The 27,994-nt window shown below is 44.7% G+C and overlaps 11 protein-coding genes across 11 annotated transcripts; 6 read left to right on the top strand and 5 right to left on the bottom strand.

Moving 5' to 3' along the window:
• Positions 1-529: 529 nt before the first annotated feature.
• MIP1 (DNA-directed DNA polymerase gamma MIP1) lies at positions 530-4,471 on the top strand (the record flags this gene model as incomplete). Its single annotated transcript, XM_037284856.1, has 1 exon — positions 530-4,471. One exon carries the CDS (start codon positions 530-532, stop codon positions 4,469-4,471), a length of 3,942 nt encoding a protein of 1,313 aa, XP_037140752.1.
• A 14-nt stretch (positions 4,472-4,485) lies between these two features.
• Positions 4,486-5,247, bottom strand: HG536_0F04020 (uncharacterized protein; the record flags this gene model as incomplete). Its single annotated transcript, XM_037284855.1, has 1 exon — positions 4,486-5,247. One exon carries the CDS (start codon positions 5,245-5,247, stop codon positions 4,486-4,488), a length of 762 nt encoding a protein of 253 aa, XP_037140751.1.
• A 191-nt stretch (positions 5,248-5,438) lies between these two features.
• On the top strand, positions 5,439-7,616 carry SCD5 (Scd5p; the record flags this gene model as incomplete). The annotated part of the gene is made up of 1 exon (XM_037284854.1): positions 5,439-7,616. The coding sequence occupies one exon, from the start codon at positions 5,439-5,441 to the stop codon at positions 7,614-7,616; it is 2,178 nt and encodes a 725-aa protein (XP_037140750.1).
• A 356-nt stretch (positions 7,617-7,972) lies between these two features.
• On the top strand, positions 7,973-8,377 carry HG536_0F04000 (uncharacterized protein; the record flags this gene model as incomplete). Its single annotated transcript, XM_037284853.1, has 2 exons — positions 7,973-8,053; positions 8,129-8,377. 2 exons carry the CDS (start codon positions 7,973-7,975, stop codon positions 8,375-8,377), a joined length of 330 nt encoding a protein of 109 aa, XP_037140749.1.
• Positions 8,378-8,614: 237 nt separating this feature from the next.
• Positions 8,615-13,354, bottom strand: HG536_0F03990 (myosin family protein; the record flags this gene model as incomplete). Its single annotated transcript, XM_037284852.1, has 1 exon — positions 8,615-13,354. The coding sequence occupies one exon, from the start codon at positions 13,352-13,354 to the stop codon at positions 8,615-8,617; it is 4,740 nt and encodes a 1,579-aa protein (XP_037140748.1).
• A 332-nt stretch (positions 13,355-13,686) lies between these two features.
• On the top strand, positions 13,687-15,204 carry HG536_0F03980 (uncharacterized protein; the record flags this gene model as incomplete). The annotated part of the gene is made up of 1 exon (XM_037284851.1): positions 13,687-15,204. One exon carries the CDS (start codon positions 13,687-13,689, stop codon positions 15,202-15,204), a length of 1,518 nt encoding a protein of 505 aa, XP_037140747.1.
• A 581-nt stretch (positions 15,205-15,785) lies between these two features.
• On the top strand, positions 15,786-16,352 carry SAW1 (DNA-binding protein SAW1; the record flags this gene model as incomplete). Its single annotated transcript, XM_037284850.1, has 1 exon — positions 15,786-16,352. The coding sequence occupies one exon, from the start codon at positions 15,786-15,788 to the stop codon at positions 16,350-16,352; it is 567 nt and encodes a 188-aa protein (XP_037140746.1).
• A 318-nt stretch (positions 16,353-16,670) lies between these two features.
• PRO2 (glutamate-5-semialdehyde dehydrogenase) lies at positions 16,671-18,041 on the top strand (the record flags this gene model as incomplete). Its single annotated transcript, XM_037284849.1, has 1 exon — positions 16,671-18,041. The coding sequence occupies one exon, from the start codon at positions 16,671-16,673 to the stop codon at positions 18,039-18,041; it is 1,371 nt and encodes a 456-aa protein (XP_037140745.1).
• A 64-nt stretch (positions 18,042-18,105) lies between these two features.
• DRS2 (aminophospholipid-translocating P4-type ATPase DRS2) lies at positions 18,106-22,116 on the bottom strand (the record flags this gene model as incomplete). The annotated part of the gene is made up of 1 exon (XM_037284848.1): positions 18,106-22,116. The coding sequence occupies one exon, from the start codon at positions 22,114-22,116 to the stop codon at positions 18,106-18,108; it is 4,011 nt and encodes a 1,336-aa protein (XP_037140744.1).
• Positions 22,117-22,502: 386 nt separating this feature from the next.
• Positions 22,503-23,423, bottom strand: MAK16 (ribosome biosynthesis protein MAK16; the record flags this gene model as incomplete). The annotated part of the gene is made up of 1 exon (XM_037284847.1): positions 22,503-23,423. The coding sequence occupies one exon, from the start codon at positions 23,421-23,423 to the stop codon at positions 22,503-22,505; it is 921 nt and encodes a 306-aa protein (XP_037140743.1).
• Positions 23,424-23,673: 250 nt separating this feature from the next.
• Positions 23,674-27,687, bottom strand: LTE1 (mitotic regulator LTE1; the record flags this gene model as incomplete). Its single annotated transcript, XM_037284846.1, has 1 exon — positions 23,674-27,687. One exon carries the CDS (start codon positions 27,685-27,687, stop codon positions 23,674-23,676), a length of 4,014 nt encoding a protein of 1,337 aa, XP_037140742.1.
• Between the last annotated feature and the right edge of the window lie 307 nt (positions 27,688-27,994).

Here is a 27,994-nt window from a genome sequence, read left to right as displayed (position 1 = left end):
CGAGTTGCCAGTATATGGCTGTAAAACCAATAAAAAAATGGTCGTCACATCGTAAAAGATGATGAAAACACATAAGAAATCAATTGGAATTGATGAACTGGCTAGATGAATGGCATTACAACTAGCGGAGCTTGCTATGTTTTCTGAAGAGCTCGCTTCAGATCTCTGCTAGTGTGATGGAGCTCGGTTGCATTGGTACGACGCTGGTTGCAGACAAATAACGATTTTTAGCGTGAGCATGCTAGTGGAAGCCTGATCTCTATTACCACTAGCTCATGATAGAAGACAATTCCCGCTTGGAGCTTCCAAGCGTCCCGCTTGCAGTCATTTGGTGGTTAATGTTCATCTTGAGTAAGAATATATCATTATTTACGATGTCAGCTATACTGATGTAAACAAATGAGGGCAAAGAGAATGGACTACACAAAACTCTCAAGAAAGTCGAGTGGTAAAGGGATTTTGCTAGTGTGTTGGCCTATATCTGGTCTTCTGGAGCGTTATAATTACAATAGATCGCTGCGCTGTTAGAATGGTGGCGTGTTTTGCGCCTAGAAGCGGACCGCGGAGCTCACCCGAGCGGGTATTGACTCGGTTGGCGACTTGCCGCACGATTTATCGGTATCGACAGTACTCGTCGTCGGTAGAGAAGTTCAAAGAGGAGCCTAGGATTAATCCTGTGGGTATTCAATATCTGAGTCGGTCTTTGTATCAGCAGCTGTTCGGCGGCAGAAAGCATAGTAAGAAGGAGGACTTTTTGGATGCGACGAAAAGGGAGGCATTGGTCAATCTGTCTCGGCAGTTCTTGAAAAGTTTTGATCTTTTGGGAAAGAAAACGTCTATATCGGAGCCGATATCCTTTCAGCTACCGAAATTGCAGGGCAATTCGCTCGACGAGCATTTCCAAAAACTGGGGCATTTTGCCTCTGAACCTTACCGAACGATGTGCTCGGATAAATTCAATGAAATAGTACCGAGGCCTCGAGAATGGATCAGGACTGAGGGATGGATGAGATATGAACCGGGTAAAGAGCCCCAGCGGGTATCATCGCCTTTAGAAGACACCCTAGTATTTGATGTCGAAACACTGTATAGGATCTCGTCCTACCCGACGTTGGCAGTTGCTTTGTCGGATAAAGCTTGGTACCTGTGGTGTTCGCCGTTCATCTGTGGATCTAGTAAGGTGGAGCATTTGATACCAATGAACTCTATGGATCAGAATCGATTGATAATAGGCCACAACGTGGGTTATGATAGAGCGCGTGTCCTAGATGAATATAACTTTCGACCATCCAAGGCGTTCTATCTGGATACTCAATCATTGCATGTTGCCTCGTCCGGCCTTTGTTCCAGACAGCGACCCCAATTTGTCAAAAGCCAGAAGCTCAAATCGATTAGGGACACAAGTGATGGGGATGAAGAGCTTGAGAGTACGCATCTAGAGAACCTTGAAGAGGATCCCTGGCTCAGTGTGTCTGCGATGAATTCGTTAAGTGATGTTGCCAGCTTGCATTGCGGAATCAAAATGCAAAAAGAACCCCGTCAATTTTTCGAAACTACTGATAAAAACGACGTGATAGATAATTTCCAACTGCTGGCCAATTATTGCGCGACTGATGTTGAAACGACCAGTAGAGTGTTTGATAAAGTTTTCCCTCTTTTTTTGGAGAAGTGTCCGCATCCGGTGTCATTTGGCGCCCTACGATCTTTAAGCAGTTGTATCTTACCGACTCGCCATAAGCAGTGGAATGAATACCTGAGAAGCTCAGAAAGTGTTTATCAGGAATCAAAACTGGATATCGAGAGCAAGATAATCCAGATAATTGAAGACACAGTAAAACTATATCAGCCAGGTTCCTCTTTGGAAGCCATTAATAAGGATCCTTGGATGCGCCAACTAGATTGGTCCATAAAGCCATTAAGGCTGACTAAGAAAGGTGTTCCCACGAAGAATCAAAAGTTACCGGGTTATCCAGAATGGTATAGATCTCTTTTCCCCAACAAAAACGCCATTAAGCCACATATTACTATAAAATCAAGAATTATACCAATTTTTTTCAAACTGTCGTGGGAAGGCTATCCGGCGGTATGGACGGATGATAATGGCTGGTGTTTTCCAGTCCCAAATTCAATGATTGACAAATTCAAGTCAAAAAACTATGTGCTTGCTGATGAGGGTGTCAATGAAAGGTATCGCAAAGAGCTTCAGGCAAAAGGTGTCGAGTCGGAAAATCCTGGGGTTTTTTTCAAAATACCCCACCCCAACGGGCCGGATAATAATTGCAAGACACTCCTAAGCAAACCATACATCCATTTTTTCGAGAAAGGAATCTTAACTTCGGCGTCTGAATTTGCGCATGATGCCTTAAAGATCAATTCGTGCGGCTCATATTGGATGTCAGCCCGCGAAAGAATTCTATCCCAGTTTGTGGTTCCTCAGCCTGACTTCCCTGAGGCATTCAAACCACTAAAATCTTCTGATGATAAGCATAAGGGCAACCAAGATCTCGGTATAATTTTGCCTACTGTGATACCGATGGGCACTGTTACTCGCAGAGCCGTGGAAAACACTTGGCTAACAGCCTCGAATGCTAAGTCCAACAGGATCGGCTCAGAGCTCAAAGCACAAATCAGAGCACCAGAGGGCTATTGCTTCGTTGGAGCAGATGTCGATAGTGAAGAGCTATGGATTGCTTCTCTTGTTAGCGATTCCGTCTTCAATATCCATGGAGGGACTGCCATTGGTTGGATGTGTTTAGAAGGCAGTAAAAACGAGGGTACGGATCTGCATACTAAAACGGCGCATATTTTGGGTTGTAGTCGAGGTGAAGCCAAGATTTTCAATTACGGAAGAATTTATGGTGCGGGAGTTAAGTTTGCTGCCCATTTGCTGAAGAAGTTCAATCCGTCTTTATCGGACCAAGAGGCTAAAGCAACTGCCAGCAAACTCTATGAAAGCACCAAGGGCAAAACTAAGACATCGAAGATTTTTAAGAGGTTCTGGTATGGTGGCTCAGAATCGATCTTGTTCAATAAGCTTGAAAGCATAGCTGAACAAGACGTCCCCAGAACTCCAGTGCTCGGTTGCGGTATCACCGTTTCTCTTATGAAGAGGAATTTGGGCGCTAACTCATTTCTGCCGTCGAGGATCAATTGGGCAATTCAGTCCTCCGGCGTAGATTATTTGCATCTTTTGGCTTGCTCGATGCATTATTTGATTGCGAAATATAACATTAATGCCCGACTCTCAATCTCCATTCACGACGAAATTAGGTTCTTGGTTGCTGAGGAAGACAAGTATAAAGCTGCTATGGCCTTGCAAGTGAGCAATATCTGGACAAGAGCAATTTTTTGCGAGCAGCTGGGCATCGACGATTTGCCACAGAACTGTGCGTTCTTCTCCGCAGTTGACATAGATCACGTAATGAGAAAGGAGGTGGATATGGATTGTGTCACACCATCCAATCCAAATCCAATCCCGGTCGGCGAGACTATTGATATGAGAAAATTGCTGGAGATTCCCGGGAGTGCGTTAGAGGATCCAAAAGAGTGCATCGAAGTTTCTCATTTTCCATACAAGTACCGTGAGCCAGTCTTTGCAGAATATAATAAGGCATACTCAGAGGAGTTCTGGAAATATTTTCTGAGGATGCAATTGCAAAATGCCAAATGGAAAGTCGATGCGCTAGAATCAGCGTACATTCAAGAGACGACAGATAAAGAATTCCGAACGGAAAACCCAGAAGAAATGTATGGTCTGCTTGATTATTTGAAAGACTTGAAGAGAGGGAAGAAAAAGAGAATCACTATCATGGACAACGCACCCTTCGAACACGCAGACCAATGGGTAGCTTATACCATGAGTATGAAGGAGGAAAGATTAAAGGGTAAAAATCATCAGAGACATGCAGCAAATCCCAGCGTAAAGAAAAATTGGATCCCCACGAACGTAACGGTTGGGCCTGTACAGTCGCCTACCGCGAAATCTACCCCGGCGGGATTCTTTGAGCAAGCGGCTTCAGCGGCTGGCCGTTGTGAAGCAATAAAAGCACATGCTCAAGCCTCTTTTGAGAGCGGTGTGGAGGCATCTGATCAGCTTTCTAACCCAATCGCGCGGTCTGATCTGGAATCTGCCGATGAGAAAACAAGAGTTAGCAATAAAAAGGTGTCCCAAAGAGGTAGAAGAAAAACCGTGGGAAACAAGAAGGCCTATGATATCTTCTATGAATGCATAGATGAGTCCAGAAAACATGCAGCATCGAGGGAAGAAATTTTGAACAAGACCGATGTTGAAGAAGTTGTTAACGATGTTCTTAACGACGCGTCCCACAAATCCAGCATCAGACGCAAAGCCAGGCGCCCAAAGACTAAAAAAACTGCTACTCAGAGTGTCAAAAAAGATGGCATAAGAAGTAGCACCCTTTTCAAAGAGATGAACAATACATCGAAAGATGAACTGCAAGCCAACTCTTAATTTCAATTTGAGTTTTATCGTTTCCGGACAGACTGTCGTTCATAATACTTTTCAATGTGCAGTTTAATTTCCTGCATGGACTTCGTTGATCGAAGGAACTCGCGAATGCATGATTGTTTCTCCTCGGGTCGCAGTTTTATCAAGCTTTCTACCGAGTGATTCGCCTCCACTACTGATCTTCTCATCTTGGATGGTTCGGAATGATATATATCGTTCTCGAATATAGGTGGCACCTTGGCGACATTCTTCTCCGAACAAGCCTCCTCAGGTGCAGCCTCAGAATCTTCGGCAGGAGGTGCATCACGCATCAGCATTTGCAATGCCAGCGCCCTTGATGATCCACCGTGGAGTTTGTCGTCGTTGTGATACTCATCCTCTTCCGCCGCCCGGAGCTCGGCCTGGTCATATTCCGTTCTCTTCACTTTGTATCCTTCAGTAATGAAACTTTGATCTGGACTATCGTTCTTCTTCTGCAACTCGTTCTCAAACGTGTTTCGAATGGCCTGCGAATGCAGCCTATCCATCTCACGCTGTCTTTTGGCCTTCAAAAGCCCCTCCATAAAACTAGATCTTTGTTCCGTCTCTTGAGGTCGCTTGAGACCTTTCGATTCGTCCTCATCAAGACTGCTCTTTGCTACGGCTAGGGCCTGCGGGCTCTTGGCCCTCTTGCTCGACTGCAACGACTTCTTACTTAGATATGCTTTAAAGCCATCACCAGTACTTTCGCTCTCACTGTCGTCCTCACCAAAGACAGGTCTCTTATTCTTCCTGGGCATACCGATCTATCCTATCAGCAGGTTTGGGAACCGTAGGGGAATGATTAGCGACTTCACTACTCAAGGCTATGCTTCTCTTATATACCCATGATTAGGATTCGCACGAACATAACGATAAAGGAGGGACTTGATTAAAACAACACATAAGTTACAAGGTAGGATCAAGAGAAACACGCTGGCCAAGGCAGAGGATGTCCTTCGATTGGTTGAATGTTCCGGGACTTAGCAGTGATGAAGGTAATGTTACCGTTGAAGAAGCAGGTCAAATGCCTCCACCAAGCGTCTCCTTTAACTTTGGTCCTGGTTCCGCCATCAGCTTCAATGCAGAGCAGCCTGCTAATAATTCAAATCAGCAACCTAAACAAAGCCTGAGTGGCAACGTTAAGACGGCGAATGGCAACTGGTCTGGTCATCCCCAAGCCTCGCCGAATGAGCAACCAAAGGCTCACCAGAATGAGCTAGTCTACAGCCAGCATAGCAATATACACAAATCACACAAGATAGAGGCAGAAGCAGACATCGAATATAAGGAGACACCGGATGAATTGCGGGTGCCTCTCTCGCTATCGCGCTCAGAATTGACATTCGAAGAAGTCCGAACATATCTAAGATGGTATAATTGCATTACTTTAAGGACACACTCGAAATTGGTACGATTAGCGGATGTTTTCAGGTTTTTGTCGAACTTCAACATCAGCGAACAGCTCAAGGAGCGCATTACATTGATCTTCAGGACATGCAAGAACGCATTGAACATTGGTCAATTCTTTGCGGTGCTAAGACTAGTTTCCAAGGCACTCATAGAGAATAAGATGCCCAATCGGAAGATGATTCTGGAGAAAGCCCCGATTCCAAAACCGCGTCCCATTCTGAGTAGCGGGGCTGGCCAAGAAGTCTACGAGGAGGTGGATGAGGAGCCCGACGATATCAATGGTGGGAAGGTCGATTTCGATTCTTTTGCGTCACTCTTGCTTACGGGAAAATCTGCTCGCAAGAGGATAAGGAGAAGAATCACTATTGTGGCCGACAAGAATAAGAGGGTTCGCTTTTCCGAGCATCTTACTTTCCAAGAGGCACCAAGCTCCGACGGCGTTGATCAAAAACACGAGGATATCGAGGAAAATGAGGAGAGTGATAAACTCGACTTATCGCTACCGATGGATCAACTGCTGAAACGGATGGCGAAGAGAAAAGAGAAGAACAGTGCCTTGGTATCAGCAATGCCTAACGATCAACAAGAAACTGAGGAAGAAAGGGAAGTTCTGGAAGAAATGAAGGACTCCCTTTCACACTTTAAACAAATCCAGACGGTGGATTTTGCTTCGATGGCTCCGGGCAGTGTGCCCTCCATAGTACTCGATAGTAGTAAGGCAAATAGCGATGGTAATTTGTCACAGGCGCCTGCGCAAGCTCTTATACCATTAAAGCCAACTTCTACCGGTTCGGCAAACCATTTATTTCGTCAGCATTATAACCCACCACAGGAATCGCAAATGGACAGCCAAGCATCACTTTTACCACTGAAACCAACCGCGACAGGCTCAGCTAACTATCTGATGCGTAATCAAATACCTTCGCAACAGCATGGAGCATCAGGATACTCTCCATCAGCAACTGGCTCCAGTCCAGTAAGCGGCCTACAGCCATTAAAACCCACTGCGACCGGATCAGGAAATTATCTCATGAAACAGCACTTCAATCAGCAATTCACACAGTCCACCAACAGTTCCAATGCAGCGAATGACGTCCATGGACGCTCCTCTCCACTTTATAGTGGTCAATTACCGCCGGATCCTCATCTGCAGGCTCCGCAGCCAAGCGTTTCGCTGCAACAGCAACTGTCCCCGCAAATTACACCTCAATCTCAGAATCTACAACCACAACGTCAACAGCAGCAGCAGCAGCAGCAGCATGGTGTCTTTTCAGCGTCGAATCCTGCTGGAAGTTACTTCCAGTCACTCCTATCGCATTCGCCGTCCCCGAGTTCCAGCACGTCCAATCTCCCAGTAATGGCCTCTGGCAGTCCGTATCGGGATATGCTGCCTAGCAACGGACCTACAAGCCAGTCTCGTGCCACCTATAACAGCGGCTATCAGTACTCCAGTCCAGTTCCTGATCGACAGCAACCAATGTTTACTGGATCCAATCAACCACAAGTGCAATCACAGCAACTGCCACAGCAACTGCCACAGCACCAGCAAAACCCACAACAGTTTATCCCCCAGCAAGGTTTCACCAACGGATTCTCAGCTCCCAGACCATATGCAATGCCAACCTCCGCCAGTCCCCGAAGTGGCGATATCTTAAGCGACTTGCAGAGTCTTCAGCAACAGGTCGACGCCCTGCAAAGTTCTTATTCCCAGCGGTGACCAACACTTATTTTACGTATGATCATATAGAATAGATAATACCTAGAGCGTACTCACCAGTCAAATGACTTCGATTAGACCATTTTATTTGGTTCTTTTATTTACTGACGCCAGATTTACTGACGCGACCGTTCACGGTGATATCGGAGGAGGTCGAGATTGGCAAGAGGTAGAAGGCTGATGATTAACCGTTTACACCAACATATCGCCACTTACTAGCAGCCGAATAACAGGTTTCATTCGGGTTCGGATAGCTGAATATCTTCTTTATTACCGAGGCGAGATCCGTTAGTGTTTTGACTGGTGATATTTACAAAGTTTGCAGAAGACCCATCGATATACACATTCAATAAATCATGTCCTCCGCAGTGCCCTACGATCCATATATCCCACCAGAGGAGCCAGCTGAGCAATCCAAGGCGGCGGCTTTGAAAGCAGTATGTGCTAACCGGTCCTATTTTGAGGAATGCTGATATCAACCAAAGTTACTAACATTCTTGAATGATAACTAGGAAATCGATGACACAGTTGGCATTATGAGAGATAATATCAACAAGGTTGCTGAACGTGGCGAAAGACTGACTTCCATAGAAGACAAGGCGGACAACTTGGCAGTATCAGCGCAAGGTTTCAAGAGGGGTGCCAACCGAGTCAGAAAGCAAATGTGGTGGAAGGACCTGAAAATGAGATTGTGTCTAGTGCTCGTCGTGATCATTTTATTAGTTGTTATCATCGTCCCCATTGTTGTACACTTCAGTTGAGCATAGACGAGCGTTTCCTCGTTTCGGGTTGAGGTAAGTTAGTATGAGGTTACAATATATAAATAGTTGCAGGAAGGTCCCAGATAGTAGTTAGTCTTGTGTATGTTCGTTGCACAGCGCATTTGACTTCTATTCATATAAGCAGAAGCGCGAGGAACGTCATGAGCAATTGAGGGTATGCAAAAAATACATTCATTTATACAGCTACATCGGACTGCAACTTGGGTTAATGTGTGATTATGCTGTCGACTCATCCACCACCGAAGTGTCTAACAGAGCCTGTGATTCCTGAACTGTTACTTGCTCTGTAACCAACTCAACGACTCTCCTTGTGGTTGGTAAATTCAACCAGGCCGGGATGTAGGCCTCGATTTTACGGAATTGTCTAGTTTCAATACCAACAAATGGATCTTCGAATGGGCCTGTTTCCACTTTCAAGAAGATATCCTCACTGTGGACCTTCGATTTACCATCAGAAGACAAAGAAGACCCTTTCTTTACCTTTTCTGCAACGTAGTTCAAAATTTCATCGGATATTGGAGCTTCGTAATCTGCAACGGCATACTGAGACATCAATTTTTGTAACTGTACAGGCTTCAATGCAGTGCAAATGTCACACAGGATTTTAACATCATCTAAATCTTTTTTTCTGAGTTGCAGCAGTTTAGATGTCTGGACCAAGTGTTGTAAGCAATCGGCCCCTTCTGGAATATAGTGGGTTTTACACCATTCTTCTAACCTTGTGACATTGTAGTTCAACTGCAATCCTCTCTTCCATGACAAGAAGTTCCTCCTCATAATCAAATCGTTGAAACAAATAGAATCGACGTAATTTAGTAAAGTCAAAACAGTGTCGCGAAAAATCTCATTCTCAACATGGAACGATTTCATGCACCAGTATATTGTGTTGAAGAAAGTCAGTATGTCATCCATGTTGTATTCTGGACCAGAGCCAAAGAGATTTGACAAAAATTTGCCAGCTTCGTTCTTGAAACCTGGCAATGATTCGGAAACAATCACCGCAGGTACAGCCTTCTTTTGCAAATCTTTCTGTAGCTTTTTCAGCCAGATATTGTAGATGTTGTAGCTTAGCGACTCGAAGTCCTCCCTCAACTCTGTTACCAAAACAACGTATTCCTTGTATTCATCTTCACTCAAGCCCTTATTGTAAGACTCGTCATGCAGAATTGATTCTTGCGCAAAGATGACGAATGAGTACAATTCACGGACATTGGTCAACCAAAATGCACCACCCGGGATAACATCTGCCCCTTTCAATGACTGAACAACCCTTTGAATAGTTGTCAAGACTTCTGCCAAAAACCGCTCACTTTGTTTGGTCAGACCGAGTCTCCACATGTCACTTAAGATAATTATCAATATGCGGGCAGGATATAAGACTTCTCTTTCGCTTAATTGTATTGCAACACCTGTCTCCGGTACTTTAAATCCCTTTATCAAGCCTTCAGTAATCTCTCCATTTAAGACCTTCGTTTCCTCGAGTAATCTGTATAGCTCGTCATTAATTTGAGACAATGTGCTCAAGGTAGATCTGTTATCCGATTCGATACCTAATCCTGTGACAGGAACAGAGGAACCTTGCCCGTTAACCGAAACAATGTTCATTTGGCTTGGGGACATTGTATCATCCATTAGGCCACCATTCATTGCATATGTTTTGACTGACCTCGGTGTTTGGGCAGCGAGTTCAGTCTTCATCGAGTTCTGCAGGCGGGAAATTTCATCTTTCAGTGATTTCACTTCATCGCGGAGGTCAGAATTTTGTGTCCTTGACTCATTGAGCAGTTCCTTAGTACTATTTAACTCCTCGAGCTGTTGGCGAGACGCTTCCTTGATTTCCTGATGCTTTGCAGTCAAGGATTTGATTTCTTCACGGGCTGCTTCGACTTCCTGTTGTGATATCTTGAGTTGTTCCTCAATCTCATGGTATCTAGCATCATGTTCCATGGATTGATCTTTCAAGGCTCTGGCATGTTCCTCTTTTTGAAGTTCAAGCTCCTCTTTTAGATTTCCTGAGAACTGCAACTTCTCTTGCAACTCCAGCAGACGGGATGTCATATCTTTATTCTCTCTAACTTTTAATGCCAGATTCTGCGTCAGCTCAATAACCTTGTTTTCCAATTGATAACTGACTTCTTTCAAATGATTGACAGACTTCGCTTCCTCTTTCAACTGCTTCAATTGAGTTTGAGCTGCTCTCCTCCGTACAAGCGATTGAACCGTGATAGTGTCCTTCCGAAATCGCTGGAAACTCTTACGAGGTTGAAAGGATCTGACCCTGCTCTGAATAGTGACAGCCGCGTTGTGCGCATTTCTAGCTTCCAGCTCTCTTTGTGCTAGCTGTTGCCTCAATCTTGACTGAATCATTGTAATGCTACGAAGAACTGCGAACGTTTCTGCGCGTACCAGCAAACCTCTGTATAACCTTTGAACAGCAAGCGCTAGATTCAACTTCAATTCTCTATCAATTTTTTGGCGGATGACATAACCTTTAGCAAAAGTTTGAGTATTCTTCAAAGCTCTAATTGTGTTTAGATATTGTTCACGGTAATACTTAGCCCTAATCTTCTTTTGAATTAAAACACTGGATTGACGAATTTTGTTGGATCTCAGTTTTTCAAAATGTGCAAGCATACCAGCTTTGAAGAATATCTTAGTATTACCGATTTGATATTTTGATTTGTCAGTTCCATCTAAAATTTTTTGACATATGTCGACAATGCTATCCTCTGTCATTTCCTCCCCGTTGAAGATTTTGGACCATTCAGAGGATGGGATTAGTATATAATACCGGAGCACGAATTCACTGAAAGTCCACCTGGATGGAAAGCCTGCACATGAGATTCTAATAGTCTCTAAAACACCGCATGCCCTCAACTGCGATAAGACCATTAGACTATCGAATTTCCAAGGTTCTTTCTCGCTGTTCGGTTTGATGCAACGGATGTAATGAACATTGGTGGAATTAATGGTATCCATCAGTTCGATTAATGACTGCTTAAACATGGAACCTAATGTAGGCTTCCGCTGAACCGTTCTAGCCAGAGGGACGGGTTTCTTCGATTGTTCTTGTTCGGCTTTTTTGGCTTCATCAACCTTCAATGCTGCATTCTCCAAAGTCAGTAAAATATTCTGCAACGTTTCATTTGTTGATGCTTTCAAGACTTCCAAGTGCCCATCCGAAACAGTGTCTCTATTCTTTTCAATGAATCCTTCGACGTCGTAAGCAACATCATGTGCGTAATGACTCACCACGAATTTAGTCTGACCGAAACGTGGTTTAGAAAACACTTGGTTCGTTGGAGGTTTATCAAGCGTTTGGTACAACTTCTGAGTCCAGGACTCATCAGAGCCTGCCGGCAGTCGACTTTCTTCATCCAACAACGATAGGATACCTAACTTATTCTCAATTAAATCGATGCAAGGTTGGTTATCGTTAAACTCGATGAAAGACCATTCAATCTCTTCCTTCACATATTCCTCCTGTTCAAGCTTAAAAACATGCTGGTTGAACTCTTGCTGTAGTTTTTCGTTGGCGTAATTAATACAGAACTGCTCAAAAGAATTTTTCTCAAAATGTTCGAACCCATAAATATCCAAAACACCAATGAAAGAATTCACCTGGTCAGCTACTTCGGGAGCACACAATACTGTGTTAATGTTTTCTACCAACCAGTCGAATAATGCCGAGTATATAAATTTAGCAACAGAATCTCTTGCCACGACTGCTTGATTGTAATTCAAGTTGGAGACGATTTTCTCTGACCTTGTAGTGATTTGCTTCTTGGTTATCCATTTAGCAAAATTGAACGAGTCGATTCCTAAGAGCTCACAGGCTATCTGCAGACTCGGCTCATCCGAAGAAAGCGAGGCGTCATTCCGTGTCTTTTTGATCTCGATGTTACCAATGTGCAATAATGCAGCTAAGATTTTGAAAATCTGATGCTGCGTTTCTTGCGTCACGCCGACCAACGTGAGAGCTTCTACAGTTGTCTTGTACTCGTCCTCGTCATTGACGCCCTCTATTTCCGTTACACCTCCTTGGTTCATATAAAGGTAGTCTGAAGGCTCCATCAAATGCAGCTCCTTCTTTTGATCTGGCGGCAAACCCGCCAGTAGCTGGTAGAAGATATGATAATTTCTTTCACTTTTCGGCTGATAAACCAATCTCGAACGTTCTAGCAGATAGGTTCTAATCTTAGCACCGATGATTGATGTCTCTTTGTCGAACAAAATCTCAAGGTACTTTCCAAATCTAGAAGAGTTATCATTTCTAGTGGTCTTTGCATTGCCAAAGGCCTCCATAATCGGATTTGTGGCCAAGATCCTCTGTTCTGTTTCAGACATCTCCACTTGATGCTGCACGTTATCCATTGCATACGAATTCTCTTCTTCCACGGACGCAAAGTACCGCATAATGTATTTAGCTGAAACTGTTTTACCAGCTCCCGATTCACCGCTAACGACGATTGTCTGATTCTGCTTGTCGTGCTTCATCATCCTGTAGGCCTCACCCGCGATTGCAAACAGATGTGGCTCCAGTTCCCCTCTGCGCTTCCCAGCGTACGCTTGGATCATATCCTGCGAATAAAGCTGATCGACTCGATCAAACGGATTCGTAGCGATCAGAACTATCCCGGAGTATGTGTATATATTTAACTGCGAATAACGTTGTTTTATCGCGTGTAAAACTGCCGGCTCATTCAAATACGACAGCGAAGTCAAGTCCTCTGTCGCTTCTAAAACCGGAGGGTTTCTCAATTGTGGCAATTTACCATCACTGTCATCTGCATTGGCCACTAGCGTGTCCGTTTCGATAGAAACAACATTTCCGTCTTCCAAAGTCAACTCCAAATGATGGATCCCGTCTTTAGTCTCATGTTTCGTAACCTCACCACCAATCCAACCCTGCTCTTCGTTCGGATACCAACAGCGGGTACCAACCTCGAACGACATCGATCTGTGAACCGCTTTCACTTTGATTCAAACGCCCAGGAATACCAGCTTCTCAAAACTTCAAGCCTACCACACACGCGCTAGATATGTTTCCCCAATTGGGCACTCCAACAGGTCCACAGAGGCCACAATATCGCTCTTTTGGTCTCTAAACTTGTGGTTTCAAGTGAACTCTTGACCTGGATCTTGTTTTGTTTCGCCAAAATCAAAACTGTCATTCTATACGTTGTGTAGCTCTCAATTAATAACAGCACTTATCTATGAGCTACTAACAGTGAGCTATAAGATGAACTGCTGAGCAGAGCTGGGTGGTTGATGGTGAGGATTGGGTCATGAATCTGCTAATCGATCGGATGGAGAACCCAGGGCAGCGAAAATCGGCTCCTTTGGTTCCCTCTGTGCGTGCTACGGCGGTTCCAATGCGAGAAATGACAAGTGGTCGCGAGAAGGAGCGACAGCAGCGACAGCGGCAGGTTAATATCGATCTCCCGACTATCTCAGTCAACGATAAACCGATAGCTTCGGGCAAGACGGCCCAAAGAAGGACAAGCTTCGGTAGAAAGGATAGTTTGAATAGGAACGAGGACAAGGAGCCACATTACGACAGGGCGGCATTTTCGTATCACCATGGCAGACGTAGCTCGGCAGGAGCCGATGTGACGAGTGCCTCCGCGGGGATGTTCAGCGAGTGTATGTTCAAGTCCGAGTCGCAGAGACCCATGCGGCATTCTTCAACGTCAACCACGGCTTGCTCGCCTGCTTCATCGGTGTCCCTTGGGAAGAAAGGCCATGTCGAGACGTCGCTAGAGCCTCTGAAACGTCACCACCGCCACCATGAGCACCCGTCGTCGGGAGCTTACCGCAGACATAGAAGTTCCTTCGTTAGTGTGGGTCTTAATGATAATAAGCGGTTGGTCAACGAATTCCTGCGATCCACACGCCCCGCAGGAGCGGAATCTCACATGTTCCAGGAGGCTTCGCGATCTCTACAGACATCCGCTGAAGGAATCACGCCGGAACGCGCTGTGAAACAACGTCCAGAATTTGAAGGGTACGCTTCCGGTTCTCACAGGTCACTACAAAGCTTGCTGTATCATGATTTGACGTCTAATAATCTAGCGGAGGGAACAGCTCCGATGGTACCACCGCAACCTTTTCTTCTGTCTTCAACGTCATCATCTTCGAACTCATCGTCGCTTTCCGTTGTGCACGCTGATCAGCGTTCTAGTCCTTCTTTGAGCGCCTATGACTCAGAAGATTCATTCAATTTCGAAAAATGGGATATGAACGGCAGTGGTCTAACTATCAATGGCGGCATATCTCTCAATTATAATGAAGCTGATTTCTATCGACGACACATTGAGGCAGAGCTCCATAAGTTTGAGGATACTTTGAAACACAATTTAAAGGAAACCATTGTGAAAAATGAAATTGACATGCAGCAGAACTGGAAAGCATTTGATGTGCTGATTGCGCAGCTGGATAAACTGAAAAATGATGCGCAAAGCTTACACGACTCGGTAAAGGATAGCAAATTAGTTACGCTTCAAAAAGACTTCGACCAGAACGATGAAAAGTCCTTCATTTCCAATGTTACTGCCTCAATCAGGGTCAATGCCACTCAATTGAAGAGCCTGGAGGCAAGGATGGACTGTTGCAAGAGGAAATTACTCCAGCAGCGGGACACGCTCAGAAAGCTCGAGGGTTTGCTCAGTTTGGAAGACTCTCTACTGAACGCTAAAGCAACTTCCAAACTGGCGTACAAATACCGCTATATGGTTTTTGATGCCGGGGTATTCATTGGTGTGGTTTTGGTATTTTTTTTCGTTAAATGGTTTATATGGTGTTAGTTAGATGATTTTAGCGGGGTTGCATTGGGATTGGAGCATCGATACTCGATCTAGAGAAATCGATTGCTTTCGGCAGGTCCGCTGCAGCTTGAGTCGTTCAAACCCAGAAGCGAGCTACAGACAAAGAGATCAAGTCTGCAAACTACAGGCAGTCCTTTGGGGGGATCTAGCCTGATAGATCGCCAGGTGATCAAGAGATAAGCTAATTCACGTGTAGTATGTCTCGGCAAGCGTCTGGTTACTTCGCAATGTCTTGAAAACATCTATCTTGATGCTACTGAATCCGCATAAATTTCAGTTAAAATCATCTACGGTCGTCGAAACCTCGTCATGGCTCCAAGGTACGTGTAACCAGTATTTCCACTCCTCTTAGAGACAAGAAACTAACCTAGTGCTGTTGAAGTGTCGCTACTGTTAAAATTGCAGACAACGCCGTCCTACCACTGCGAGTGTTCATCAACCGGAGGCAACTAGTGCAGAAAAGTTCTAATGAACCGGTATTCCACGCTCCTCTGTTGGCTAACAATTCCATAGTGTACATCAAGTCTCCTTCTACAAGAATCTACCTTTCGAACCAAGATATGCGCGACCTGTGCTCGGAGTTAAAGGATGAGCTTCTTCTAATTGCCTATGAATTAGCCCCGGAATTAGCTGCTGGCGGTGCGTTTGGGAACCTACGCATGGGCCAGAGCTCAGATTTTGCCTCCAATTTTGTGTCGAAGCTGCTTGGCGGCGACGATGCTGCTCTCATCACTTCTCGTATTGAAACGGTGACAAGAGTCACCAAATCTAGATATAAGCTGCATTACAAAGGTGAATGGGAGCTGGAGATCATCATCAGCAGTGTCAAGAGGTTGTCAGACATAAGGTCTTTCCTACTTTCCAAAGAGCTCGGCCTAGCATATAACGCCGGCTCACTTCATTCCAGGCGCAAGGTCGTCCTTGCAGAGACTGTTTCCCTAGACACGCCCGCAATCGTACAGGAGGAAGAGGATCAACTTGACAGGAGCTTGGATCAAAGTGCTGTCGAAGTGGACGAAAAGCCCGAAATAAAATTCAAGTACAAGCCAGTCGTCAATCTTGGCGAGTGTATCGACATTTACATCCTGCACAGGCCTAAAAGACACAGGCATTCCCAGAGAAGCTAGCATGAGCTTGGACCCAATGTAGTGGCTTTTTTCCTCGACGCCTTTCGTGCCTTGCAGTACAGGAACTGCGGGGGCCTGACAAGACGCTAAGTGAGCAAACATCATCTCCTTCTGGACCATGAGATAAGACGATACGGCTACTAGAGACCTCTTTCCCCGAGTTCATTCGACTGAGTCGTTGTGCCTGGCACTTGGTACGGATGAGTCATGATTTTTCAACGTCTATAAGTTCATCATGGACTAAGAAAGTGGTACTGAACTTGCAACTTACGTTTATCCTGAGACGACGGGAGCAGATTTCAGGAATCCATTGCCATCATGTCAAGTTCGGAACAAATTGCAAAGAATGCCCGTCGAGCAGGTAACATCTTGAAGACAATTAGCGATGAAAACCGTTCAAAAGTGCTATACAAGATTCATGACGAATTGAAGGAAAATGCTTCTTCTATTGAGAAAGCCAACAAGCTTGATTTGCAGGCAGCTGCCGAAAGTGGATTGGCACAATCCTTGATGAAGAGGTTGGACCTTTTCAAGGGAGATAAATTCGATACTATGTTGCAGGGCATCAAAGATGTCGCCGAACTTGAGGATCCAGTCGGTAAATTGAAGCTCGCTAGACAGCTTGACGAGGATCTTGTGTTGTATCAGGTTACTGCACCAGTTGGTGTTCTGCTGGTGATTTTTGAATCTCGTCCAGAAGTCATTGCTAATATCACCGCCTTGGCTATCAAATCGGGAAACGCTGGGATTCTCAAGGGTGGTAAGGAGTCTGTGAATACCTTCAGAGAGATGGCCCGCGTTATAAACAGTACGATTGCTAAATACGAGAAAGATACGGGCGTTCCAGTGGGCTCGGTTCAGCTGATAGAGACGAGAGAGGATGTATCTGGCCTGTTGACGCAGGATGAATACATCGACCTGGTTGTGCCACGGGGCTCGAATGCTCTTGTTAGAAAGATCAAGGCTTCCACGAAGATTCCTGTGTTGGGACATGCCGACGGGATCTGTTCTATATATTTAGATGCGGATGCTGATCTTGAAAAGGCGAAAAGAATTACGTTGGATGCAAAGACAAACTACCCTGCTGGTTGCAACGCGATGGAGACTCTGTTGGTCAACCCCAAGCTAGCAAAGTGGTGGAAGGTCTTGGAGCACTTGAGCCGCAAAGGTGATGTCACTCTTCATTTGGCGAGTGACGTGAAAGAGGCGTATGTTGAGAAGCTGAAAGAGGAAAATGCCTTTGACGAAGAAGTCAGGTCCAAGATTGTAGATGTTGATGAATCTACGGATTTTGATCGCGAGTTCCTATCATTGGATTGTGCTGTCAAATTCGTCGAGTCGACAAAGGAAGCTGTGGAACACATTAATCACCATTCCTCCAAACACACAGATGCCATCATCACTGAAAATGAAGCGCATGCCGAGCTATTTCTAAAGGGTATTGATTCTGCAGGTGTCTACTGGAACGCATCTACAAGGTTTGCCGATGGATTCAGATATGGATTTGGCACGGAAGTCGGAATTTCAACGTCAAAGATCCATGCTCGTGGTCCAGTCGGTTTAGATGGCTTAGTCACCTATCAATATCAAATTAGAGGTACAGGCCAAGTCGCCAGCGACTACTTGGGCGCTGGCGGTAAGAGAGCATTCGTCCACAAGGACTTAGACATCAGCCAGATGACTATATAGTTTAGGAACCCTAAATGAGCGGTCATGATGCCTAAAAATGATAATATGCAAGACTGTATCAATGTTACAAAATGAATGATTCGCTTTCTTCGGAGACTTCTGCTGGGGTCTCACGAATGTCCTCCGCGAAAGGATCAGAGGGAATATTGACGTAGTTTTCATCGCTGAATGGATCTGCTGAAGCGTCTTGTAGCTCGCCATACACACCTCTTTTCTGCGTCGTATCATACATTCTGATGATTTTCTCCTGGCCTCCTTCCTCGCTTTGAGAGAATGCGAATCCACGCTGTTTCTTCATTCTTTGAACCTGTCTAACCTTACGGATAGCTTTTTGGAACTGCTGGGCGTGAGGTCTATAATCGCTAATATTGAACTTCTGCATTTCTTGAGCAACATGGTACGGCTCAGGAACGTACATCCTTTTGTAGTACTTCCATACAAAGTCTCTCATCAATGCGAAAATTGGCAATACAAGAAGCATTAGCCAGAAAGTAGCAGACCCGTAGGTATGTGACACAACGCCAAAATATTCTCTCGATATATTGGCGTAAGGAAAGATAGAAGCATAGATTGGGAAAAATATGATCCAAAAAATGAATGAACCTGGAATGGCAAAAAGAGTAAACTTTGTCCACTGGTTTGTAACCAAAGCAGCCTTGCTCAAAACAATCAAGATGCTGGTGGTATAAACCGCAACTCCCCATGACCAATGATCAGCTGTCTCTCCATGTCTATTGAGTGCAAAACCATAACGGTATATCAAAGTGGATCCGATGAAGGTAACAGCTGAGTGATAAAAGCCATTAATAATCCAGCCCCAAAAAATTGTAACCGAAAAGAATTGACCTTTCTGACCTAATTTGTAAAGTTGTGGATAGCGTTCGAGTAACCTGCTGCTGACAAACTGATCAAATACTCCCATCACAAATGGCGGCAGAACCGTGAAAAAAACATTATAAAACGTTAAAGTCCATGATTCCATGATGGACTGACCAGAAAAAGCATTGGCAAATACGTACCAGAACTGAGTCATGTAAAGAGCAATGTTCTTGTAAAATGAGTACAATATTGCGACCGATATTCTTTGGTAAGACCAAGAGCCATGCACTAATAGCAGCTTCCTCAAGAACCTGAATTGCCCAATAGCAACATCAGCTGAACGTGCAGCCTGCATTCCTTCCATGCCGCTGATGCCTACCCCAACATGAGCAGCCTGAATCATACTTACGTCGTTAGCACCGTCTCCAATAGCTAACAGCAAAGAAGAGGACTTCTTTTTCACCATTTTCACCACAAGAGCTTTCTGTAGCGGAGATACACGGCAGCAGATAACTGCTTTACAAAGTTTTCCGATGCTTAATAGATAATCTTGCAGGTCAGGCTCAAGTGCATAACCCAGAGATTTACCATCGATCACAAGTGCAAGCGTGTTCAAATCCTGCTGTGAAATCTGGTGCTCTTCAAATGCCCGCAGTTTTTCCAGCATATTGGCCCGAGTTTCTTCTTTACTCTCCTCATTGATAATAAGTAAGTTCATTTCTTCGCTTAGCAGGCGGCAACTCATTCCAATATTTATGGCTGTTTCTTGTCTATCACCAGTCAGAACCCATATCTTAATACCCGCTTCCTGCAAGGTTCGAACAGTTTCCGGTACACCTTCTTGTAGCTTATCTTCGATGGCTGTCGCACCGAGTAAGAATAAATCTTTCTCTATCATTTCAGCAGCTTCGTCAAGCTTCTCTGCCCGATTATCCAAAGTCGTGGCGGCTGCAGCATAGATCTCATTCCATTTTCTGTATTCATCTTCCCCGACATCTCTCATTGCTAGGCACAAAGTTCTGAGACCATCAGATGCATATTCTTCCAAGTGTTTTACCGTCGCATCGACGTATGGATTGTATTCTTTTTCTAGCCTCTCCATTATAACTGTGTCGGCGCCCTTACAGAACAGCTTAATAGAACCATCAGGGCATCTGAATATTGCACTCATTCTTTTTCTCGTTGAGTTGAACTCACAAATGTTGAGAAGTTCATAAACTTGCTCTTCACCACTTTCTTCCAGAAGTATTGTCACTGAACTTGGTTTACGAATGATGAACTTATATCCGAGATCAGCTCCCCCTTGCACTAAAGCCCCTTCATCAGGTGAAGCAGCCTGATATTTGATCTCACCGTTGCTTTGAAACTCAGGAATGACGGTATGACAAGTGGCGAGCAAAGTCAAAAAATTCTCAAGAATTGCAGATTCGTCATCGGTTGGGTCGTTTAATTTTAGTTTCAGATCATCAAACTTTCTGTAGCCAATTTCAATACCATCTTCCATGGTTGCTGCCTTATCTTCCGGAATCTTCTCAATGTAGCAGCGACCGGCAATCGAGCAAGATTTAAATTCCATGATGTTCCTCGTCAAAGTACCTGTCTTATCAGTAAAAACATATTCAATTTGTCCCAGTTCCTCCACTAAAGAGGAAGTCCTTACAACAGTGGGAGTATCCGTTTCCTCATAATACAGGTCAAGATCTGAGCCGATCATAAACGCCTGATAGTATTTAATCAGCTCCACAGTGACGAACAATGAAATCGGAACAAGGTTGGAAAACAAAATCCAAAACGTTAAAATATCCTTGAAGAAAAGACCAACCTTGTTAGTCCCGCCTAAGTAAAGATACCATAAATTCTTAGCGCCAGCAGTGCTCATTATTACGTTACCGATGGAGGAAATGAGTGAGAGAATGATCAATACTCCGAATAGTACGGCAATTTGCAGATTTATAATTCTCTCAACAGCCGTTCTTTTGATAGGAGTTGCTGTTGCGTTGCGCATTAATTTCGTCTCATGCCCTGTAAAAACGACAATACCAAATATCCATGAAGTGTTCCTCAATGTTGCCCCCCTTAGTATCATTTGTTCTGGCGACAAAGGTATCTTGTGACCATTCAATTCCATCGTTCCTTCGTATGTATACAAGCTGGAGTTCGGTGTTTCCGAAAGTATCTTTCCCTGTATATTTCGCAAGGTTCTTGCATCTATGAAGCGCGACGTTTCCTGATTAGCCTGCTTGATCTTTAAATTTGTTTCGCCATCCAAATTGGCCGTTTCAATGTAACAAAGGCCCTCAGGTTCCGATGACGATAGCAAGATTATATCCGCAGGAATTGCTTCTTCAGATTTAACCTTTACAATGTCTCCAACTCGGATATCGATCCACCGCTTTCGCGTAAAACCACCATCCAATTCTGAATAAATTTCGGTTTTAGCATTGTTGAGTTCGTTATCTGAGTTAATTCTCTTGATGTCCTCAACGCACTCTTTTATTGCTGAGACAATAAGCACAATTATGAGTGTACCAATCGTTGTGTATCTATTTGTAGGCGAAACATGAGGCACTTGTTGTATGCATGACGTAAAGAGGAAGAACAGGTTGGCATATTTCGAGAACTCTTGAAACAAAAATTTAGGCAAAAAAGTTGCCGCATTGTACTTGGTAGTAGATACGTGATTGTCGCCATAACCTAAGGAGGAATTTGCAGCTCTATCGTTCATATGAATCACCCTATGAGCATTGGTGTCAGCGGACACGGTCGGTCTTCTTAGCACGTAACGATTAAATAGCACCCTTATGTTGAATTGATTTCTTGAAGCCTCGTAGTTATCAGCCTCTCTTGGAGTATTGAAGTCTCTCATTTCAAAACTGTGATATCCGCTGCTGCCATTAGACGGACTGAGAGTGTTTCTCACTGCTTCCAACATTTTGGAAATCGTCCCCGTACCTTTCGGCCGTATGTTGGCAGCATTGGCGGCATCGTCGCCAGAGTTCAACCGATCATGAGCCCATTTTGTGGAAGTTTCGTGCGGAAAAGAGCCGTACTCCTCATCAAGGTCATTTTCAATGCTTACATTCCTGCTAAGATCAATTGTTTCCTCAGGTAAAACATAGTTGTGGTTAGAGTCACCTAAGGAGCTCTGCTGACTTCTATAACGCTGTTCAGACGCTCCAGTTGGCGGTAAATCTAGGAAATCAACATCGAACAGCGTGTCTTCTCCCGGTTGACTTTCAGAACGAGACAAAGGCATCGACAGCTGTTAACTTGAGATATATGTCGAGTGATGCCCCCTGACACTATCAGACGCCGGCTAGTCCCTATTTATACGAATCCAATATGATAAGCCTTCTTCTGAACTTGTGGACATCAATGTATAGTGATTATGTGAAGGTCACGTGACTCACGAACTCTCACTAGAATCATATAATATCTTGCCGGCTGAGTGCATTTGGAGGTCCGCTTGTCTACCAGAGGGATATCTTCTCCTCCGCCGGCCACATCGTGGTTGTTCTTTCCACCGACCAACATTTTATGTTTAGTTGCTCTAATTTCAAATTCAAATGTACATAGAAAGTTCGTAGCTCTAGACTAGAATGAGAGAAGAAAAAGTTATTACCTGCAAGATAGTCTCAAGTTCTAACGAGTAGTCTCCTGGACGGTTGGCAAGACAGTTTCTTGTTCGTATTCAATTTCCACCTTGGGGCGTTTTCTTGCCGGCGCCACCTTCTTCTTCTTCTTCGATGGTTTCTCCTCAGCGTCACTTTCGTCTGAATCCTCGTCGCTTTCTTCATCGCTATCCTCCTCAGATGAGGGCTCATCTGAGTCTGATCCCTGCAACCAGTTCTCTAGGTCCTCCAAGTCGACCATCTCGTCGTCGCCTTCGTCTTCCACGTATTCAACCTCGCCTTCATCACTTTCCTCTTCCTCTTCAAGTTCCAACTCGTCCTCGTCCTCGTGTAGCTCATCTTCGTCCTCCATGTGGCCCATCACTTTCTTCCAGATCTTCTCGTCGACGTTTAGCGGCCTATCGCCGTAAGCGCCGCTCTTGAGCCTATCCAGCAATTCTTTCTCGATAGCCTTTTCAATCTTAGCAGCCGCCAACGCTTTTCTTTCACGGTTTTCCTCCCTCCTTTTGACCTTAGGAGCAATACCAACATAATGCCTTTCTTCCTCTCTTAGAGCCATACGTCTTTCTGTGATTGCAACCTGCGTAAGTCTGGTCAATCTCTGCTTACATTTGTGTACCAGGAATTTATTCCAATAAAGAAGGTGGTTGTCGATCTGCTGAATGGCTTTGGAGTAATTCTTGGAGAGCTTGATTCTTTCCCACAGTTTTGCTGGTGTATGAGCCCTTTCTGCTGTTTTCATGTATAAGTACAACCGGCCATTCACACTCTTGACAGTCGCATACTTGGAGTTCGCCAGAGGGCATGACTGTCTATTACAGAGTCCCGTCACGTTGTATTCATTACGACAAAAGGCCTGACCTTTGTCGGTCGTAAGCTTGTAGGAGCAAAATTGATTGTTTATAAGATGCCAGATTATATCGTCTGACATTATGATTCAATTAGCTCCAAGCAAAAGACACCCGCTTATTCAATTTTGGAATGCCAGATGGCGTCAGCAAGTGGTAGAAATGGCGAAGAGTCTATTATAGAACCAACTCATCTCACCTCATCTCATCGCATCTCATTGATTCTTGAGCGATGAGTTTAGAAAATTTTTCAAACCTCATTACCCGGCTTCTCGTTATTACTACTACGTTGTATCGACATATGATCTAGCTTTATGGTGACGATAACTCCCATTAGCGGGTCAATTGAGTGATCTCCTCTTGGGTAAGGGCTGTCAAATAGACGCATTTGCTTAATAGCTCGTGGTTCACGGGAAAATCGTAGTATCTGGACCACTGCACCCTCTGAATGAAGTTTTTGACCATCTGTACGTTGGTGTCGAACTTATTGTAGTTAACTACTTGGTTCTCCACAAACCAGCTCTTCTTCTCTGAGTTAAGGGAAATATCAGAAAGGTAGAGGACTATGAAGGGGACGCAACCTTTTAACGGATCAACATCATTCAGCAGTTTTCTGATGGTGGAGTAATTTCTATCCAGGGATGGTATTACTTTCAACTCTTCCCAAGTTATCAAATCGCCAGGCTCGATTAACCTCCAGGCTTCGGAAAACTTTTGAACGGTAGTAGAACCGAGCGCTAGGACGATCTCCATCATTGTGTTATAGTTTTGGAAAAGCCGGCAATGTTCCGCAACATGTATGAATCTCTGTATCGTATTTCTCTTGAGTTTAACATCTGCAGTTAGCACAATTTCGGACACTATCCAATCAACCATCAAATTGAACCTTGCGATTGCTAGATTTATGCCGGAGAGCGACTCGTTCTGAACAAGAAGCTGCAGCCAGCTCGTAGCCCGCGGCGCAGAGCCTGCTAGTTTCAGATTCAACAGCTCATTCCAATCAATCTCGCTTAGGAGCTCTCTCTCGATAAGTGTCATTTGTTGCGCTATTGACAGCGAATCGTACATCAAAATGAACGAGACATGTAGATCGTTGTTGGCTATCAGCAGACTGGGATCCTTTAGCTGGTACCCCTGTAGGAGTTGTTTCGCATCCATGCGTAATGATTTCTCGTTAACTCTTTCTGCATCTTTCTCAGTATCAGGAGTGAATGGAATGTTCATGATAGTTTGCCTTCTTTTCTCAATAAGCAATGATCTGCGCCTATCACTCGGATCGATTTGTGGGACAGATAGATCAGCGATGCCTAGCATATCCACCTCTTCGGCCAAAACAGAAGATGACCTACTTTCCTGCTCGCTACCCGATTTGTCATCCGAACCCTTCTTATAGGTGCCCTCAAGCTTCATTAGAGCAACGTTGACCGGGTCATCATGAACTGAATCGTCAGGCAGACTCACAATGTTAAGAATATTCTCTTCCTGCATCGCCTTGTTTTTAAACTCGGCTATAAGTTTTTCGGCATCATCAGCTAAACCGTTTGTACTGGTTGCGTCCGTTTGCGATGGCGACTCTGAAGTATCTTCCTTTTCATCTTTGTTTAAAAATTTATCCTTTAGCTCTTCTACGTTTTTAGCAGGAGAAGCAATGTCTACACTATCGTTGTCGGGTGAGAATAAATATTTGTTCTTCAGTCCTGAAGATTTTGCGGCATCAGAAAGTGAAACAGATTCCTCAAACTCGGGATAACCCAAAGACGAATCTGCTGACGTCTGTAGATTAAGCCTGTGGAGCTCATTCTTGAGACCCTCATTAGGATCCTGCGTTTCGCTCGAGCCTTCTGTGTTATCCATCGTAGTTCTCACTAACACAGGGCTCTTGTCAGTTATTGATTGTATGCTAGGTGTAGTAGACAGCCTGATACACAGCGCTTCCTGTTGTGGTAGCTTTTTTGGACTGTTATTTTGAGAAACAAACAGCACGCCGGTGTCAACGCTGGCGGTGATTGATGCCGTCTTCTTCTGCAATAGAGCAACCTCCAATTCATTCTGCATCAGCTCCTTATCTCTCAGCAAGAAATCTAGATCTTCCTTCTGGGATTGTTGAATGCTTCGAAGTGGACTTTTGGCTATAGTGGGTTTCCTCATTATGCTTATACGCCCGCTTGCAGGCCGTGCTACCTTGTCCGGCGGTTTTTGACTGAGAGGAGTTGCTCCATCGATAGACTCTCTCGTGGTTACGAAAGACGAAGCAGATTCTATATCTTGCATCGACTTCCTTTTTTGGCTTTCAAATGTAAACTCACGTAAGTTATTTCGAGCTCCCTTCCGTTTTAGTGCATTTATACTTTGATTGTCATTCTCAATGTGTCTGTCACCTGGAGAAGCCCGAGACGACATAGACAAATCTGAATCATATGTTATGGAAGAATAGCTTGAACCTCTAGTCATGCCGCCATGCATACTACTAGTCAAGTGATCCTCTGCTAAACTAGGCAAGTTATTGCGCAGCGGTGAGGTCCGAGTCGGTGACTGTGAGTACCTCTTTTTCAACATAGTCAGCTGAGGGGCCGCCTCAGAAGAGGTCTCATTATCACCCTTTCCTCGGTCTACCGATTCGGAATCATGAAACACTAATCTCTGCGGTCCATCCGTTGGCTCGTTTGATGATTCTTTCATGCTATTATTTCTACTCACAAAACTGAATTTAGAGTTTGAGCGTAAAATGGCTGCCATTGAACTCTGAACCTTTCGTCTTTCTAACGCAGCAGAAGACGGAGAAACAGCTCCGTTAGGCACTTTGGAAGGTCGATTTAGGTTGTTCGACAACGAAACGACAGAGTTTGCAATGGAGCTAACGGTTTGATACAAGTTCAAGTTATCCACGGCACTAAAACCCTGAGTTTCCACGGACTCTTCGTCATCAATCTTGACCAAATCATTAGCTGGTGCATCGGCATGCGGCTCAACTGAACCGCGCACCTGGGAAATGAGATCATTTTCCAGCGAAACCAGGAATTCAACTTCCTCTATCGTTCTAGCACTCAAGATGTCGAATTTAGAGCTGACAAGACTTTGGGGATCCTCAAGCTCTTGGGCCTTCGTTTCCAAAGAGGTGATGGAGATGACATACTTCACAAAATTATCCATTTCCGGTTTCGCAAAACTGTTGGAAACTGAGGATGCCGCACCAGCTCGCAACTTCGCTGTTCTTGAGTGATTATTTTTCCATTTTGATAGCAATGCCATTGGTCCACGATGTTTCTCAATAGAAGAGTTTTCTACCGCTGGGACTTTGCCGCCATTCCTTTTGATCTCCTTTCCCTCGCTGTCGGAGCCTATATCTTCAGGCAATTTGAGGATAAGTTCGACCTTCTTTGCGGGAGTTGGCGGTATTAGCTGGTCCAGGTTAGGTGATACAGATTCCTTAACGTCTCTGAGCATCCCCGACACATTGGTCATCTTCGAAAGATTGCTTACCATACGTTTATGCTCAGAGTGAGTAGCTTTGGCGTTATTCTGCTCATTGCCGAATTTATCCTCACCCTCCAAGCAAAACCCTGTCTTGACGTTAGAGTTGTCGCACGGAAAAAGTACCATGGAAGCTGTTCGTGAAGTTGCTCCGACAGAGTCTGGAATCTTAAAGACATCCGATTCCTTGAAAAGCGAAAGCACGCTCTGATTGCGGAAGTTCGGGCTCGAGCTTCCATTTTTGGCGTAAGTGCTCAGCCGACTGCCCCTCTTTCGCAGTTCTTCCAACTGTGTATAATCCTTTATCTCATATAATGCCCACCTGTCGTCCTGTCCCACGGAAGCAGGTTCATCAAGGGCCAGATTTGTCCATACTCGCCTTGAGCAACGGACCCACGCTTTCTTGAGATTAACAATTATGCTCTTAACAATGCTAGGATATGACTCGCACGGTTCGTTCAAGAATTTGATTACACGAAGCCGCAGATTCACATCAGGAAGGAAATTTTGAACATAATAATTCAATATCCAGTGCCTCAACAACACAAACGTTCGCACCAGCGTAATCTTACCGATCTTTCGCCTTTCCCCGTTCGGCGAGCTGCTCTCACTCATACACCAGCGGAGTCTCAGGATCAGCAGATCTGACAACTCCATTGGCGAGATGAAGTTCCTGTAGATCAGGAAGAAATCTGAAATCGCGGTATAATCAACGGCATCCTCCGGAGACGTAAGGAACACTATCAGCGCTAAAAGATCCGCTTTCAAAACCTGTTTTCTACCACCACTATTTCCATCCCCTCTGGCGTATGAAATCACAGTCTCCGACGGCACAGGATAGTACTCCGGCTTATTAAAACAATCCATTTGCTTCATATTTTCCAAAGAACTGCCGAAACTGCGAGAAATCTCTCCGAAACCAAATCCCACGCTTACACACCTTCCGATTACTAGCTGTAGAGCTCCCTGGAATCACCAACCAACACCAGACTGACCACTTGCGGCCTGTTTAACTAGTAGTAAGCTCGAACCCATCGAGCCTTCTTAAGGCGGGATGTCGAAAAAAAGACGTCATATCTCACGACACTACAACTCCAAGGCTCGCAAGCCCAAAGACGATCAAGATGAGCGCTGAGAGGCGTCCGATGTCCACTGAAACCATCCTGGGATTATGGGACCCGTT

Source organism: Torulaspora globosa, chromosome 6 (assembly GCF_014133895.1).
Source record: "Torulaspora globosa chromosome 6, complete sequence".
In the NCBI taxonomy this organism is placed as follows: Eukaryota; Fungi; Ascomycota; class Saccharomycetes; order Saccharomycetales; family Saccharomycetaceae; genus Torulaspora; species Torulaspora globosa.
The sequence above is the reverse complement of the archived record's forward strand: the minus strand, read 5'-3'. Positions and strand labels throughout refer to the sequence as shown.